Source organism: Mya arenaria, chromosome 6, assembly GCF_026914265.1.
Source record: "Mya arenaria isolate MELC-2E11 chromosome 6, ASM2691426v1".
Lineage (NCBI taxonomy): Eukaryota > Metazoa > Mollusca > Bivalvia > Myida > Myidae > Mya > Mya arenaria.
The window spans coordinates 34,982,636-35,000,375 of NC_069127.1; the positions used below are offsets into that span (position 1 = coordinate 34,982,636).

General features: G+C 38.6%; 1 protein-coding gene across 3 annotated transcripts in view; it reads left to right on the top strand.

The window, feature by feature from the left end:
* LOC128237471 (polyunsaturated fatty acid 5-lipoxygenase-like) overlaps positions 1-17,740 on the top strand; it is a 29,082-nt gene that overhangs the window by 8,771 nt on the left and 2,571 nt on the right. For all 3 annotated transcript variants that reach the window (XM_052953039.1, XM_052953040.1, XM_052953041.1), the window contains 9 exons: positions 325-594; positions 5,813-5,967; positions 6,711-6,893; positions 8,283-8,755; positions 10,606-10,872; positions 12,567-12,686; positions 13,878-14,081; positions 15,075-15,241; positions 16,369-17,367. In XM_052953039.1, the coding sequence (XP_052808999.1) occupies positions 325-594; positions 5,813-5,967; positions 6,711-6,893; positions 8,283-8,755; positions 10,606-10,872; positions 12,567-12,686; positions 13,878-14,081; positions 15,075-15,241; positions 16,369-17,367 (2,838 nt within the window). The remainder of the gene's footprint in view (positions 1-324; positions 595-5,812; positions 5,968-6,710; positions 6,894-8,282; positions 8,756-10,605; positions 10,873-12,566; positions 12,687-13,877; positions 14,082-15,074; positions 15,242-16,368; positions 17,368-17,740) is intronic.

Genomic DNA, 17,740 nt, shown 5'->3' on the forward strand with positions numbered 1-17,740 from the left:
GGAATATTAAAACATTATTATTAATTGTGGTGAATCTTATTTGTGAGTAAGAGTGCATCTTTCAACATTCACAATTGTTTCCTTGCACTCGCTTCTCATCAATGCGACCCGGGTTCGATTTCCGGCCTTGGCGCATGTGAGTTTGTTTAGTGGTCACCAAGCCGGACAACTGGGTTTTCTCCGGATACTCCGGTTTCCCCCACAACAAGACCACATTCTCGCGCAACATCGTGCCAACGAGAGTGATTAATATAATGGTGTAATAACTTGTTTCACAATTGTTGTAAAAATAAATATGTTTAAACTAATTATTTCCTCGTGCAGCCTTTGGAGAGATCCACGAGTTTCACGAGCGGTGCCATTAAGAAGGCGTCCGTGCAGTGGTACAAGATGAAGTGGTTCTACACGGGGAAAGCGACCAATACATGGGGTGACGAACTACAGGGATACGCCGTGGTAAGGGATACTTCGCCACTGGACTTTGCGGGGTTGGATATTCTACGCCCCGGAAAGGTGAACCAAGTTCGTCTGCGATTTTTCAACCTCTGCAGAGGAGATGACGCGTCAGACGACTTCCGGTGTGCATTTTTGAAAGTAAGAGTTTTATTTGATAAGACAACGTAATTTTGTATTAGGTAAATCCAAACATGTCGACTTACCCGAGTTAATGGTTTTTAAAAGTACTATAAACAAATTTAAAAAAATCCCTTTTGAATGATATATAAATGAATATATAGACTTACAATTTAAAAGAGTTATTATTACTGATTTTTGCTCCGGGGTGTTGTATTCGACCAAATTTGCCAAAATCCATTAGAGTCGAATACGACATCCCTGATCAAAAAAACATTATTGATAACCCTTTTATCAAATACATTACTCGCAAGAATCACATAGGAGACACTTCAATGCATAAAACATATTTGAATTGTATACCGTTTTGTTTTATTATTTACCCATCATAAGTTTACACGCAATACATATCGCAAAATAGACTCGTCCGTATTCAACTCTGCATACGTCACATCATGCAAACTATCAGGGGCGGCTCCAGGATTCGACGTTAGAGGGGGCGTAACTTAGGGGCGTACCCATTTGACTCGGGCCCCTCCCTCAGTACCGAAATTTATTTGGTTTAAAGTGTTGGAATGGGGGTTTGGGGTCCTTCTCCAAGATAATTTTTACAATTTCTAATCCGAAATGGTGCATTTTTGGACAATTTCTTATCCGAAATGGTGCATTTTTGGGCAATTTCTAATCCGAAATGGTGCATTTTTGGGCAATTTCTAATCCGAAATGGTGCATATTTGGGCAATTTCTAATCCGAAATGGTGCATTTTTGGGCGTATTTTATTACCTTCCTTCTCCTATATTGAAATAAAAAAAACTTGGATGATTTAAGGGGGGCGCGCACCGGTTGCCCCCCCCCCCCACATACACACACACACTGACACCGCTTGTGTCTATCGTTGTGTGATGTCAAAATGAAGTCATAATACTAAATAGTGCTTCATTAAAATGACATTTATTATGAAATTATGTGACTCTTAAGTAATATAATTCGACTCTCGTGGATGTTTTGCAGATTTTAATATCACTCAGCTTGAGCTTCGTGAAACCTGACTCTGCAAAAATCCACTCGAGACGAATTCAACCTCCCAACAAAACATATTTCGATTCAAAATATTATCAAATACATGAACATTCATAAATGCGTTTCAGATAAATATAAAAAATTACACGATGCATTTTATATTTGAAATTCCCCCAGTTTTCTATTTATATCTCGTAAAAACACTCCGATTTAAATTGTAAAGAAAAAAGTTATAATTTTAAAGTTGCACTCTCACATATTTACCTTTTTTACATTTTTTTTTTATTTTTTGTCTTGGAATGAGCAAAATTTAGCGTAAATATCTGCAAACCAGTGGTAAAAGAATGCTGACAAAAGATCAGATCGAAGATTTTCATATTTCCTTTCCAAAATTAATGTTTTATGGGTCAAACTGTTACTAACGGTTTAAGAAAAATGCATAAAACATCATTTTTTGAACTTAGATATGAAAATCTGCATTCCAATGTTTGTCAGCAGTTTTACATGACTGGTTTACATGCATTTTCGCATAAATAGGCTTATTCCCAGACAAACAATAAAAAAGTTGTCAAAACTTTCGATCTGTGAGAGTGCAGCTTTAAAACAAAAAAATAACATCAACAGCAGTAACGAGTAATTATTATTGCCACGACAAGTGGGGAAAGATCGACTGCATTCAGTAACGAGTAATTATTATTGCCACGACAAGTGGGGAAAGATCGACTGCATTCAGTAACGAGTAATTATTATTGCCACGACAAGTGGGGAAAGATCGACTGCATTCAGTAACGAGTAATTATTATTGCCACGACAAGTGGGGAAAGATCGACTGCATTCAGTAACGAGTAATTATTATTGCCACGACAAGTGGGGAAAGATCGACTGCATTCAGTAACGAGTAATTATTATTGCCACAAGTGGGGAAAGATCGACTGCATTCAGTAACGAGTAATTATTATTGCCACGACAAGTGGGGAAAGATCGACTGCATTCAGTAACGAGTAATTATTATTGCCACGACAAGTGGGGAAAGATCGACTGCATTCAGTAACGAGTAATTATTATTGCCACGACAAGTGGGGAAAGATCGACTGCATTCAGTAACGAGTAATTATTATTGCCACGACAAGTGGGGAAAGATCGACTGCATTCAGTAACGAGTAATTATTATTGCCACGACAAGTGGGGAAAGATCGACTGCATTCAGTAACGAGTAATTATTATTGCCACGACAAGTGGGGAAAGATCGACTGCATTCATAAATGATAAGTAAAACAAATAGTGCGCATGATCATGATGTACATAACATAAAGGTTCTGATATGGGTGGGTGGAAACGATTGATTCCACGTAAGCTGAGCAAACAGTTTATGTTTTCATAAAAACAAATGTATAAATGGCATATCTTTTTAAGATAAAAAAATCGACTGCAGTAATATCGTGTGACAATTTATTAAGTGCCTGTCAATTATCTGCAAAGAAAACTTGCCAAAAAAATAGATCCTATAAATGAGTGGGCGTCAACGTGATAAGCTCAATCTGATATCGCTATTTGTCAACAGCACTTTATTCTCAATTGTTCACCTCTACCCTGGTCCGCCTACCCTGGTCCGCAATTTATTTTCATGTTTCTCAATGTTTTCATCTTAGGCCACAACAAATTGATCATTTGTTCTACGGATTTTGCCAAAAAAAGTAGGAGCGAGCGAGCGAAAAAAAATACTTTTTTTTAATTTAAGGCAAATCACAGGCGAGCGAAAAGCGAAAAAAAAAATGTATATTTCTTACCAAATGTATCATACAGTTATGTCAAGAAATGCTTTTTAATTGCAAAAAAAGGTTCTCAGTTATAAATGAAAATGTTTTGAATGTATCACATGAAAATCTGTCTCAATATTTAGCAAATAGCAATAAGATTCTGTGCTTTACTATTTACTTTCATTGCATCAGCAATTTAAATGCGGATATTATTGTAAAGACAGCATTCCTCACAGTAACGTGCAATTATTCGAAGACCAAAAAGAACAACTATTTCAGTCATTCCGTACTAATCTAACTTACTATCATAAAAAACATTTTAGACAAGTAAGAATAATTCATCATTTGAGAATTTCTAAATATTGGGTCAGGTCTAAATTTGAACCTCTTGAATCACACGGTAAAATTGTAGTGACATTGACATGGCAGAATATCAAAAATGTAAATAACACAGAGAACATTTCTGAAAAAATACACTGAATTGAATTGTGGGACAATATAATGCAAATGTGGCACCGGCCATTATATTAGAGCAGGTGGTGGAATAAAGATGTTTCCGTTTCAAAACCTCGCCTTTACCACGTTCGTGCCAGTTAAAAAAGAATAACATGACAGCCTCCATAGAGTCAATGCCTGTAAGAAACAGGCCACTTTATCACTAATCGATCAAAGGAAATAAGTGCGATAAGAACAAAGAATTTAGAAAATTAAAACAGTCATTTTACTTATAAAAGGTTTTATTTTCTGATTTTACTGATGTTATTATGCACCAGTCAATTGTAACCACGGCCCCCATGGTCTGGGGAATAGCGGGGACTTTGACTTTCGGTCCAGCTAAACCCGGGTAAAATCTGACGAACTGATGGTAAATCCCTGCCAAATGCCCCCGCACCCCAGGGACCCTAGGTGAGGCCTATTCCCTTCTATATTTTGCGCAAAGACAAAACGACCGCATTCACCCGGCACTGCGGGGCCACCTGAAACGAAAAAAACACGGCCCATTTCCCCTGTATACCCCCGCGCCTGGGGGAGCCGTGGTTACAATTGACTGCTGCAGTATAATACTGTATGTGTAAATACAGACTGTTTCTAATACATTTACAAGTCCTGACACAAGGAAAGTTTGCTCGCGAAAAATGTAGAGCATGGAAATACCTTCAAAAAAGACGAAGTCGACGTTACAGGTTTAAATTTTAAGTTAAAGAAATTCAGTTAATAGTGGAAATTCAGAAGTATACAAAAAAATCCGTGCGGCCAAATAATATGTGCATTTAATTTATTATTATATACCTCCTTTGTTCATCCCTCTCTTGGTCCGCGATTTTTTTCCATGAATCTCAATGTCATAATTATTGCTTGTCTGTTTTTCTAGGACAAAGACGGAGGCATTATAATAGCCTTGGGTGGTATTCAATATTCAATCTAAGTTTATCTCATGGTCATACACCATTGACTTCATTCACCCTGTTAGTCAGTTATAAATAACAAATAATCCGATTAGCTACATCGTTCAAAAATGCAATTTAGATCAATATTGAATACCAGCCTTAGCTTCGTTGTCTTCGTTGTCGTCTTCTGTTTGTAAAGAGTTAGACAATAACTCAACATCCGTTCAAGAGTTTCGGATTCAACGTTACTAAGTACATTTCACCAGACCCAATGCGCACTGTCCAGCAAGGCACATAATTTTGATAATTTATGAGTTATGCCTCTTGTATAATAAAAACAACAGACGAGCATTTGCGTTCACTCAGTAGCGCTCTTCCATCCCACTTGCTCGTAAGAGTGAGCAATAATAAATATCGAGCTACGCCCCCTTGTTTCACAGAGGAAAAATCAGGAACAAAAAAAATCAAGCGTTGGCGTTCGCTGCGCGTTGTTTTTGTTATCTGTACTTTTACAGTGAATGAGCTTTTTATTGCGCCTCATTATGATGTATACAGTGCCATTTTTACAAGAAATAAATAAACAGTAGCGCCCACGACGGTTGATGAAGGTGATATTAGTATGTGGGAATTTTGTGCCAAGCTTCCGGAATATTGCGGGGCCGCAAGAGTGTTGTAACGCTCTGTGTGGCTTTTCTTAACCTTCCACTTTCTTCCGTTCAGGTTTCGGGGGTATGGTTGGGGGTGGGGGTCTGGGGGCTTACTATCACGTTCACGCGTGTGGGCTCCAAGTCTTGTGTAGCACCATGAATGGCACTATGTACAGTCGAACCCCGTTGGCTCGAACTCCGAGGGACCGGCGGAAATACCTCGAGCCTCAAAAAAATCGAGGCAAGCGGGAATGCTTACCTTCAGTATATAGAAATCGGTTCAGTTCGAGCCAACTCGGAATTCGAGCCAAGCGAGTTCGAGCCAACGGAGTCCGACTGTAGTTAAGTTTAAATGCACATTCTTGCAACTCCGGTTTTGTTGCGCCATGGTTGTAATTTTATGTTTCTTTCTCTACTTCCGGTCAGTTCGGGGAGCAGGAGGATGCTGGGCCTCTGGACCTTGCGTTTACAACGGGGCGGATGGCAAGCTTCACGAATATCGCAGGCCTCCAGGAGTTCTGTAGCGCCGTGGACGGAGATGAGGACGCTGTGCGTGACTGGGCGCTAAAATCGCCTGACAAGTAAGGTTATGGGTTTGTCAAGTATGAAATGAATGCTAATATGGTTTTACAAGTTGTATGGCTTGTTCGTGCTACTTAGAACTTTTTCATTTTTTGCACCTCAAAATACACTACTACGGGGACATAGAGGTGTCATGTGTTCTTTGTCGTCTCTTCGCCACGCCTTACTATCTCGTTCACCCGATCTAAGTATCTCTAATTAGGCCGTGGCCGCGAGATAAATAAACGAGATGGTTAAACTTGCCATCTCAAACTTAGCCGTGAGAACGAGTTAGCAGCTCGTGTTCACGACATAACTAAGACGTGAGAACGAGATAAAAAGTCACCTCTTTGCCACCATGCACTTTTTGTCTTGAATGACACGATACCATTAGCGGATCCAGGTGTGGGGGCACCAATCGTCCTAGTTTACTTTTGAATTTAATATAGCAGAAAAAGTAATAAAATACCTCAAAAATCACATTTTCTAACAGGTCTTTGTTAAATTTTTCTGGGGAGAGTACGCCCATAAACCCACTGGCAACACTTTATACCAAAGAACTTTCTGTTCTGACGGAGGTGCGCAATTCAAAAGGTTACGCTCCATCAGTTACGCCAAATTAACGTCAAATCCTGTATGCGACCCTGAAGATATTAAGTAAAATCTTATTGATTAAGATGGGGTGGAGCCAGCTTAGCGAAATACGTTTATGCCATATACGTTTTTCCTTTTTATAATCCTGTTTTGTGTGTGTCTTGTTCAGTTACTTCTCTCTCGTCGATGGAATCCGAAGGTCTCCGGAATGTCGCACGGAACTCGATTATAATAGTCACGTGACGTATCGCCTAGCAACAGACGATGAACACAAAATCGTCAGATTCCGTCTCCATGGCAACAACGATGACGCCCGTCGCTTAAAAACACGAGAAGACCAAGAAGAGGCTTGGTAGGTGAATCTGATCATTTGTTGAATGAAGTATTATGCGGAATGAGGCTTTAATTATCAAAATACAGTCGAACCCCATTGGCTCGAACTCCAAGGGGGCCGGCAAAAATACCTCGAGCCTCGGGAAATTCGAGCCAAGCGGATATGCTTACATTGTGTTCATAGAAATCAGTGCTTTACATACTCTTCGAGCCAACGAGAACATCGAGCCAAGCAAGTTCGAGCCAACGGGTATCGACTGTATGAGGTTTGATCTTGGATGTCGCAGTTTTAATCTTAACTTATAGCTGGTTAAGTCGGTAGATAAGTCAATTACAATGGTATTTAACTTGCAATCATTTATCTTTAATATTACCAGATAAGTTTTGGTAGTAGTTCTTTAACAAATGACAATTAGCTAGCAAACGTTGATGGTAACTGAGTTTATATCGAACTAGTTAAAAATATTTTTTGTGGAGTACTTTTATCAAACGATGCATTATAGCTGTGTTTTAGAGAAAAACAAAATTTACATAATTTGTTTGCAACAAAGTTCACACATGAATGTGGTTTGGTTATGCATCACGAATTTAGTATTAATTAATACTTGAAAAACACAGTATATGGATGAAATAACAAAGTCTTTAAATGCATAATGTGTCATCCAAACCCTTAACACCAACATACTTTTAATATCAAATCTTAGAGAAAGTAAAATAATTACCGTGTCTTTATTCATAAGATAAACTTTAAAACCAAAGTCAATGAGCTATGCTTTATATATACGTTAACCGCAAAAACCGCAGAGCCGTTTTAATGACTTTGTTCATGTTAGCTTGTTGATTTTGTAATCATATTTATTGTACCTTATCTGTTTTGTGGAGTAAAAAGTTAAACATGTTTTTTTTGAGATTAGAGTCATTAACTTAGGCGTCGGCGGCCGGCGTACGTGTAGGCGTGAAACTTAGTATGCATGCTACTGAAGACTATGGGCATATGTTTAGCAAGGGTGGTTTTGAATTTTGTTATACTCGCACTCGAACAAAGCCCATTCGGCGAGTGCACCGATAAGCTTGTTAGTCAGATAACATTTTTGGAGCATAGGGACACCCATTGAGCGTACCTCCCGGAAGACAATTAGTACTTTTAATGGTGGGCGGGAAATTAAACCTGCGTTCCCTGGATTGACAGTCAAGTGTGTAACCACCTGACCATGGATCCACCACTTACCTTAGCAAGGCCCATAACATAAGGCTTTAATACTTAAGCTATGCAGCTGGGTTACATGAAAATATACGAACCGTTTTCATGTGCTCTTGTTTAATCTTCTATTGTTAGTGTTTGCGCGAAGTACATGAAATGTGCGTATCCCCATTTCAATAAGTGTCATGATTTACACGACATTTTCAGGAAAATCCAGCGACCGGATATTCAGTTGCCCGCAGACACGTATCTCACGGACCGCCTTCTTAACATCGCTTCCAATCACAAGACGATGACGCTCCAGGTGCAGGTGCGCGATTTTGACTCTACCAATCCCACAGAATGCGAACCCACGAGGTATTGGGAAGAGGAGGCGTATCCATGGCAAGATCTCGCTGACGTCACGTTGACGTTCATCGTGCCCAAATTGATGGAGGAGCGCGCGAATTACGATTTCTTGCTTTTGCCCGATGGTCTACAAATAGAAACACCCGTAGGTGGAGAAAATTACGCAAATCTGGTTTCTATCCAAGAAAAGGTGTTGACGTCGACGGCCCGCAAAAAGCACCCGGAAGAGATGCACGTGGAATCGCCGAAGACGACGACGTACCTCGTGCACGTAGAGACCGGAAATCATCTGTTTTCGGGGACAGACGCCGGCGTCTATATCGCCTTATATGGTAAAAGCACATAGAAAGATTCGGATTCATTTTGTATTAAAAACTTTTCAACACGCTATTTAAAGCTACACTCTCACAGATATACCGTTTTTAAAACTTCTTTATTTCTTGTCTTTGAAAAAGCAACACTTAACATAAATATCTGCAAAGCAATGATAAAAGATTGCTGACAAAGATCAGATCGCAGATGTTCATATTTCCGTTAGAAAATTATTGTTTTTATGGTTTAAACCGTTACTAACGGATTAAGAAAAATGCATAAAACATCAATTTTTGAACCTACATATAAATATCTGCGATCTAATTTTTGTCAGCAGTCTAATATAACTGGTTTCCATGGATTTTCGCTAAAAAAGGCTCGTTCCAAGACAAAAAAAAAGTTGTCAAAATGTTCTATCTGTGAGAGTGCAGCTTTAAAAAAGACTAGACTATGTCTAATATTAACTTATCATAAAAACGTTTATTATACCACTTGATTTCCGCTTTCTCAATAGAGTCTATGAAAGAACACCTTAAAGTGGCACTCATATCTTAAATAAATACATACACATGTTTAAAAAAATGAGTTTATAAACCTTTAACTTCTTACAAAATAATGCATTAATGTTAAATATTAATTTCTGATAACCGTGTATTAAATAGCTCAAAACGCAAAAATATTAATGACTGGTTGGTCCTAGAAAATTTACAGTGATCAACTATCGCCTGATAAGGTAAAATACCATGTTTTCTGCACCTTTCTTTTAAATTAAACACGGATTCCTTTTTAAGAACCATTGCTTTCGATATTTGTTGATCTTTTTCGTGAATTTAAACAAAATAATGTTTTGTGGTACTTTTTTATTTGGGAGTAACAGTGCATCTTTAACATTTTTGTGAAGCATTTACATAGCATTTCTGGCAAAGTGAAATGAAAGTACTGCAAGCCCGGTCTGTGCATTTTTCTCATATAGTTTTCACAACTTTCTTTTATTTATTTTTGTCTTGGAATTAGCCAATCTGTGCGTAAGTGTCTGGAAACCAGTAATATAAGACAGCTGACAAAAAATCAGATCGCAGTGTTCATATTTACGTTCCAATATTGATGTTTCATGCCGAAAAAAATATGCGTTAATAACGCTTTTAGCCATAAAACATCAATTTTCTACCGTAAATATATATAAATAAATAAAGCCATCTGATTATTTTGTCAGGAGTCTTATATCACTGGTTCTCAGACATTCACATAAAATTGGCTCATTCCAAGCGGAAAAAAGTTGGCCAATCTGTTAGAGCGCAGCTGTCATCATCAGACATCTCACGTGGTCTAGTTGTGACCTAGAATTCAGTGAGCGGTGCATTTTAGTAGCGCGATTTGTGACGTGCGTTCCGTCCCCCTAGAAATGGCTCCAAACGTGGTATGGAGGTTGAGGGGACCCCAGAAACAAACTTAATTTATTTTTATTTTATTTTATGAAAGTTATTTTAAGCACAGTGATAGTAAACTGCATCTAACCACAGAGACTTGAAGGTATGATGCAGATCCCAACAGAAGCCCCTGGTTTACTTTAAACAGTTGCCTGTGGCCTCAGTCGGGTTAAATCAGTCTTGACCCTGAAAATAAAAAATACAACATTCTATGGGCTGCTTATCACGTCATGGGACACAATACAACTATTAATCATGATTTGTCGACGATATTTTAGCATATTATAAAAGCTAAAAGTCCACTAGGTTATAAATTACAACATAAGCCAGGGCAACTGCTGGGATCTGCATCATACTTACACGTCTCTGTTGTACCTAACCACTCTGAATAGGCGAGTCGAAAATGCAGATATAAGATATAAGAAAATAATATTCTGTTGCAGGCACAAAAGGTAGAACTAAACGCTACCTCTTGGACAAACTCTTCCACGATGATTTCGAACGAGGCAGCAAAGAGTCGTACTATATAACGACGCCGGTGATTGGTGATGTCAAATGTGTGCAGGTGTTTCTGATTGGTGGAAAATTCACGTTCAAGCGCATCTGGTTCCTTAGCAACATCGTCTTATTTGACCTGACAACCAGGAAAATGTTTGAGATTCCCTGCAATAAATGGATTGATTCGAAGATAACACTTCCTACGGGTGAAGGTATGACATATATAAGTATACACATATATGTAGATCACTGGCATATTTATTACACAATAGTTTGATGGAATTAACTCCTGCTCTGGTGTCATATGACCTGTAAAAAAATTAGTGACATTTTACCTAAAGTATATATATTATTTCTTAGGATTTATCAAAGAGGTCACTCCTTCCAACGATCTTGCATAAAATAACTACAAATTACTGCCATTTGTCAAGGTCAGAAAATCTCAAAGTGGCTAAATATCTCAGATTGTTTTATATGAAACGTTTTCTTTATTGTTTTACAAATATTCAATGCGCTCGTTTTCTGAAGTTTTAGGCCTCAATATCATTAAAAAACTTAAGTCTAATCTAAATCTTAGTCACAGCTTTTTTACCATATGCAGTCGAACCTCGTTAGCTCGAACTCCGAGGGACCAGCGAAGATACATCGAGCCTCGAAAATTTCGAGCCAAGCGAGAATGATTACATTCAGTATAAAGAAATCGGTCCTTTACATCCAGTTCGAGCTAACGAGGTATTTGAGCCAAGCGAGTTCGAGCCAACGGGGTTCGACTGAAGCATCAAAAGTTATTAAACAATCATATATGCTTTATCACCTTTTTGAACGCGCATTTTATCATTGAATATATTGATTAACACCTCAAAATTCCAAGAAAACATATTCTACATCCAAAAATGTATTTGAGTACATTTAACTGGGGTTGTTTTTTTACAATTATTCAAGTATTGTTTTTTTGCTCTGGAATTAGTCATGGAAATACTGAGAATTTTTTTTTATCAACACACTGTATGGGATTTTTTAAAGTATAAAAACAAGCAAGATTTTGTATCATAATATGCTACATGTATGTGGTAAATTGAGTTGAGATTGAGATTTGACTTGAGTATTTTGGGGATATTTTGGGCCAGGGCCCCGTTTCATTAAAGTATCTTGGTTGTAACTTTTAAAATCTAGAATCTGTTCACACATCGCAGATGGCAAAAATGCGATTTCTTTCATTTCCGTTTAATATTTCCGGCTTTGAAAATGGCAAAGGTTCAATTAAAGATAATTTCCGATTACGGAAGAGATCTATATTGAAACGGACTCATCTTGTTAAAGATCTAAGTCATTTTGTGCAGTCGCTGTTCACAGACGATACAAATTCTCTTTATACATGATTACAAACTCATTAAGATTCGGAACTCCTCTGCCATTTTCCATCGAAAATAACATTGGACGTATATGGAAGGTTTACTATGTCAGAAATCTTTATTATTTAACTACGCAGCAAGTAGATCGCGATTTAATTTCAATTTAGCATTTAAACTTGATGGCTTTACTCTTGGGAATCCTAATTATTTATGCAATAAAGCACTTCACTGGTAATCAATTTAAACATATATATATATATATACAAAATACACGTTAAAACACTACACTTAATTAATAATAGTATTCAAAATTTTACAAACTTCTTCTACTGATGTGCCGGCATACATCCGAGGTTGATTTCGATGGAAAATGGCCGAGGAGTTCCGAATGATTCACTAAATGCTGTTCGTCGTCGTTTTGAGGTTTAATAACGTCTGGTCGCTACCGTTAACAAATTTATACCTAACCAAACCTTTACCCGATTAATTTTAAATGCATTTGAAATTATATGCAGGCTTAATGTATATTCAATAGTTCCTTTCTTTGTCTTTAGCGAAGCTTGCCACACAGGAGACCCACCTGGACCGGAAGTATCTCCGTCAGATCTACCTGGAGGAGCAACAGAATCTGCTCAAATGGAGCACCGACAGCCCGGGACTTCCGGGTCAGCTAGGTACATAATTAAGGACCTTGGAGACTGATGATGATTCTTAAAATTTTGACCGTCTCTTTTCTGTTCTACCCTTTTAGCTCGACTATTCGAAGAATAAGGAGAGCTATCTTAGTCACCCGAGCGTCGGCGTCGGTGTCGGCATCGGCGTCGGCGTAACCACTTATGTTAAAGTTTTTGTAAGAGTTTGTGTACCACCTCAAATATTGACATTTGGCTTTGAAACTTTGCACACTTGTTCAACATCATGCCCCCACCCTGTACACAGGGGGAGGTAACTACATCATGCATTTTGACAAATGTATGCCCCTTTTTCAACTTAGAATTTATGTTAAAGTTTGCGTACCACCTCAAATATTTTCAAAGTCCATTGACATCTGGCTTGGAAACTTTGCACGCTTGTTCACCATCATACCCCCAACTTGTACACATGAGGAGGTAACTCAATCAAGCATTTTGACAAAATTATGCCCCCTTTTCGACTTAAAATTTACGTTAAAGTTTGCGTACCACCTCAAATATTTTCCATTCAATTTATGTAAATATCTCAACACATCATGTATTGCATTGTAATCTAATCTAACAGTGATCCATGCATGTTTCGCCCAAACTTTTCAATCCATACATGGAAAAGCGGCGGAATAGTCGAGCGCGCTGTCTCTGTGACAGCTCTTGTTTATATTACAACTAATGAACCATGCATAGATGTATTACGAGTTTGCAAAAACGTCATTTTATGATTTTAATAGTTTTGTTTCGATTAGATTTATAATTTAGAAAAAAAGGGGTTAAATGCAATGATTATGACAAAACCAATTTGTATCATAATTATAGTGATACTACTCTTCCCATGACGTCATAAAAGAATACTCTTAAATTGACGCGTTATACATGTATAGCGGCGTGTTCAGCGCTATAATTGATTAAAAAGTGTTTATGAACTAGAGCTATAAATCATAAAACAGTGTTTACGAACTAGAGCTATAAATCATAAAAATAGTGTTTACGAACTAGAGCTATAAATCATAAATATAGTGTTTACGGTATGAATAGAATATCTCATTCGTTTCACCACGGCTCGTTTTTATCAATTTAATTTAAAAAAAAGATCGTGCAATTAACTTCCGTACTAAATGACCTCTTATAACATCCTCTATGTACTATCACAGTTAATATCATAAATTACTCTTCCAGCATGTGACAAGTACGACAGCCTTCCCCTGGAGTTGAAGTACTCGAGTGAGCGGCAGATTGAGAAGAAGAAGATTATCCTAGACGTGGTTCTCAAACTCAAGCTGAACAAATACATGCGGATATTTCAGTCCTTTGATTCGCTCGAAGACTTCAAAGACATGGCCAAAGTCGTGCCGGAAACGGAAACGTCTAAGGCAATCTTAGGTAGGTAAGCATGGGATGAGATATTATGACATGGCGAAAGTTGTGTCTGAGACGTCTAAGGCTATCTTAGGTAAGAATATCATTGAATGCATTCGGAACTCCTCGGCCATTTTTATCGCAAACAACCTCGGATGTATGCTGGTACATCAGTAGAAGTAGTTCGTAAAATTTTGAATAATATTACTAATTATTAGTAGTGTTTTAGCTTTTATATGTAGATCTAAGTTTAAATTGATTGCCAGTGGAGTGTATTATTGCAAACATAATTACTATTCCAAAGAGTTAAGCCATTAAGTTTAACTGCAAAAATAAAATAACTACGCGATGTACTTGCAGCGTAGTTCAAGTGTTCCGATTTCTGACATTGTATACCGTTCATATACATCCGAGGTTGTTTTCGATAGAAATGGCCGAGGAGATCCAAATGCATTGGATGGTTTTGCCTTGTTATGAGGGTTGGCCACTTTTAGTAACGTTCCCGCATATTCGACACAAGTACATCCGGGTTCGTCAGTCCTTTGATTCCATCGAAGACTTCAAAGACATGGCAGGTGTCTTGCCTGCGAGTGAACGGGTAAACATTAACGGTTTCATACATGACACAAATACATATTTCAGTCTTTTAATTCACTCGAAGCCTTCACAGACATGGCCAGAAATGTGACGGAGACAGAGACGTCTAAGGCTATCTTAAGCCTACTAGTATCTTTAATATGTACAGCATGGGACGGTTGTGCCTAGTTTCAAAGTGTTGACGTTAACGATCACAGAAATTATATTTTCACCAGGGACGGAACTTACATTCTGTAGTCAATCGGTTGCGTAAATTGCGATCTTGCACCGAAGTTTAAGTTTAACAAATATTATTTTCTTTTAATATGCGAACATGTCTGAGAGGGGAAACTCTAAGGGCAATAACAAGATGTTTGTCCTTCTCTGAACGTCGTCAGATATCTATGTTAGTTATAACGATATCATTTTCGTCTCCATCAGAGGACGACCGGTGGAGGCAGGACGCGGAGTACGGACGCGAGATGTTAGACGGGGTGAACCCGGTCCTCATCCGGAGGTTAACGCGCAGCCTCCCCCAGTTTCCGGTCACTGACGAAATGGTGGGAGAACAGCTGGACCGCGGGATGACTCTCAAGGAGGAAATGGAGGTACATATACATTGTCTAGGGCCTATCTGGTACGTTATGACTAAATGCCAAGTACAGGATGTGGTCCAGGTTGCCCTCTATATTTAAGATTGAGAATGCTACTTTAGATTGGTATTTTGTGATTGATGAAATTAATTTATAGTTTTAATACTTTAAATTTAGTCAAATATCTGCACTCAGAAGGACAACTTCAATAAATATCTAAGAGATTATATATATATATTTGCTGGGCCAGAGCTTGGCCGCATTCCGGCATTATGAAAGTTCCAGCATGGATTCCTTGAAGAAAAAAACAACGATGTTAACCTTCAAAGTGAGTGAATTTTTGTTGGAAAACGCGGCATACCTTTTTCATTTTGACATAATTTGGGTTTAAACTGAATGTTAAGGAAACTTATGGTTGGCATACACGTAAAAGGCTAGAAATGGCATTTTTCCCATCTGAAGTGTTGCCTGTTTGCATTAGAATGTAGACGGAAATTAATTAGTTGTGTATAACCTTCTTATCAACGGAGGTAAAAAAAGTCATCAGACGACCCATCGTCGGCAACCACGGTTCTTTCTTCCGTTACACTTCATACATACCGTGGGACAATTGACTGACAAAATCTCGTTTTAACGAATATGCATGAGGCAGGAGAGATAACTCTTCTTCCAATGAATTCGCGTGTTACACTCAAACATTGTTCAGTAGCTCTACAGTGTCAGTAGCCTCCGTGGCCGTGTGGTCTTGACTTCTGCGCAATATTTAGAAGGCGGACCCGGATCAGGTCCGGCATTTGCGGAATCAATGAAACTGCCTCATTTATTATTCATGATTACGAGATTTTCCTAGCCAAATTGCCCACAACGAAGCATAGCGTATTGTGTATCGGGTATCCGACGATGCAGACGACCAAGAATCACAAACTTTTCAAATCGGGTTCAGATCGACGATTTCCGGTAGATTCCGAAACCAACTTCGAGCGAGAATAATCTATAAGTTTTTAACAAAATATCAGCGGTAGTTTTGGCAAAATTAATATATTTATTGCATATTCATTCGAATTATATACAAATTCTAAATTATTTAGACCAAAAAATCTTAATTTCGAAGACGTTTTATCGAATAACACTTCGTGTTTCAGTTTGGCCACATCTATTACATCAACTACAAGCACATGGTTGACGTAGAACGGAAAGACAAATTCGTGCCCAACCCGCTCATCATGTTCTACGTGACCCGAGCTGGACAGCTTAAACCCATAGCCATACAACTTGAGCAGAAACCGGGGCCAACAAACCCCATATGGACCCCTAAAGATCAAGAACTGGGATGGCTTCTTGCTAAAACTTATGTAAAATCAGCCGACTCCCACTACCAGACAGTTGTCGGCCATCTACAAATGGCGCATATCGTTATGGAGAGTTTCACGCTCGCTATGTACCGCCAATTACCCCAAAACCATCCGGTTCACAAACTACTCATCCAGCATACGCGCTTCGCGGTGGCAGGGGCTCAAATGGGGCGGGACCTGCTGCTTGATGGGCCGGAATCCGTATTTCAGAAGATTCTGGCGCTGCCTGGGAATGAGCGGGAATTCATGCGCGCTTATTTCGCAGACTTCCACATGGATCAATTAATACCTCCCAAAAACTTTGCGGAAAGGGGCGTGGATGATCGAGAACTGTTACCCGGATATCATTATCGAGATGATGCGATGTTAGTGTGGGACAAAATCGCTGAATATGTCGAGAAAGTGTTAAGGATTTTCTACAGCAATGATTCCGATGTTAAAGAAGATAGTGAACTACAAGAGTTCGTTAAGGATATTCGTGAGAATGGTATGACAAAGCGGCCGGGAAAGAGTAATGGTTTTCCAGAGACCCTTAAAACCATTAAAGAACTCACAGAGTTTGCGTCCATGATCATTTTTCACTCCAGCGTCTATCACGCCTCCATGAATTTCAGTCAGTCGGATTACTTCAGTTTTGGTCCGAACTACCCAGGTGCAATGCGTAGAGCTCCACCTACCAGCAAAGCGCCCGTTACAGAGAAAGACATCATGGAAGCTCTACCGACCAAAGCTGACCAGGCAGTGTCCATTGCATTTTCTCACTACCTCAGTGAACCACTGAGTGACGAGGTAATGACGTATGTAGTGACGTATGGTTTTTTTTAAGCTTGTTAAGGAAGTATTGTCGTCGGGTGATAACACAAAAATGTTAAAGATATTCACATCACGAAACTAAGTATACATGTTACATGTGGCAATTTACATTGTATGGTTTTATTCTCGTTAAGGAAGAATGGTCGTCGAGTGATAACACATTTTTTTCAAGATATTCACATCACGAAACTGAGTATACTGTACAACATGTGACATGTGGCAATGCACATTAGCACTAACGGATGGGGGTTGGGGCACCCGGCGAGTTTTCTTTAAAGCTCGTGAATGAAGTATTTTCGTCGGGTGAATGTTCAAGATATTCAAATCATGAAACCAAGTATACATGCAA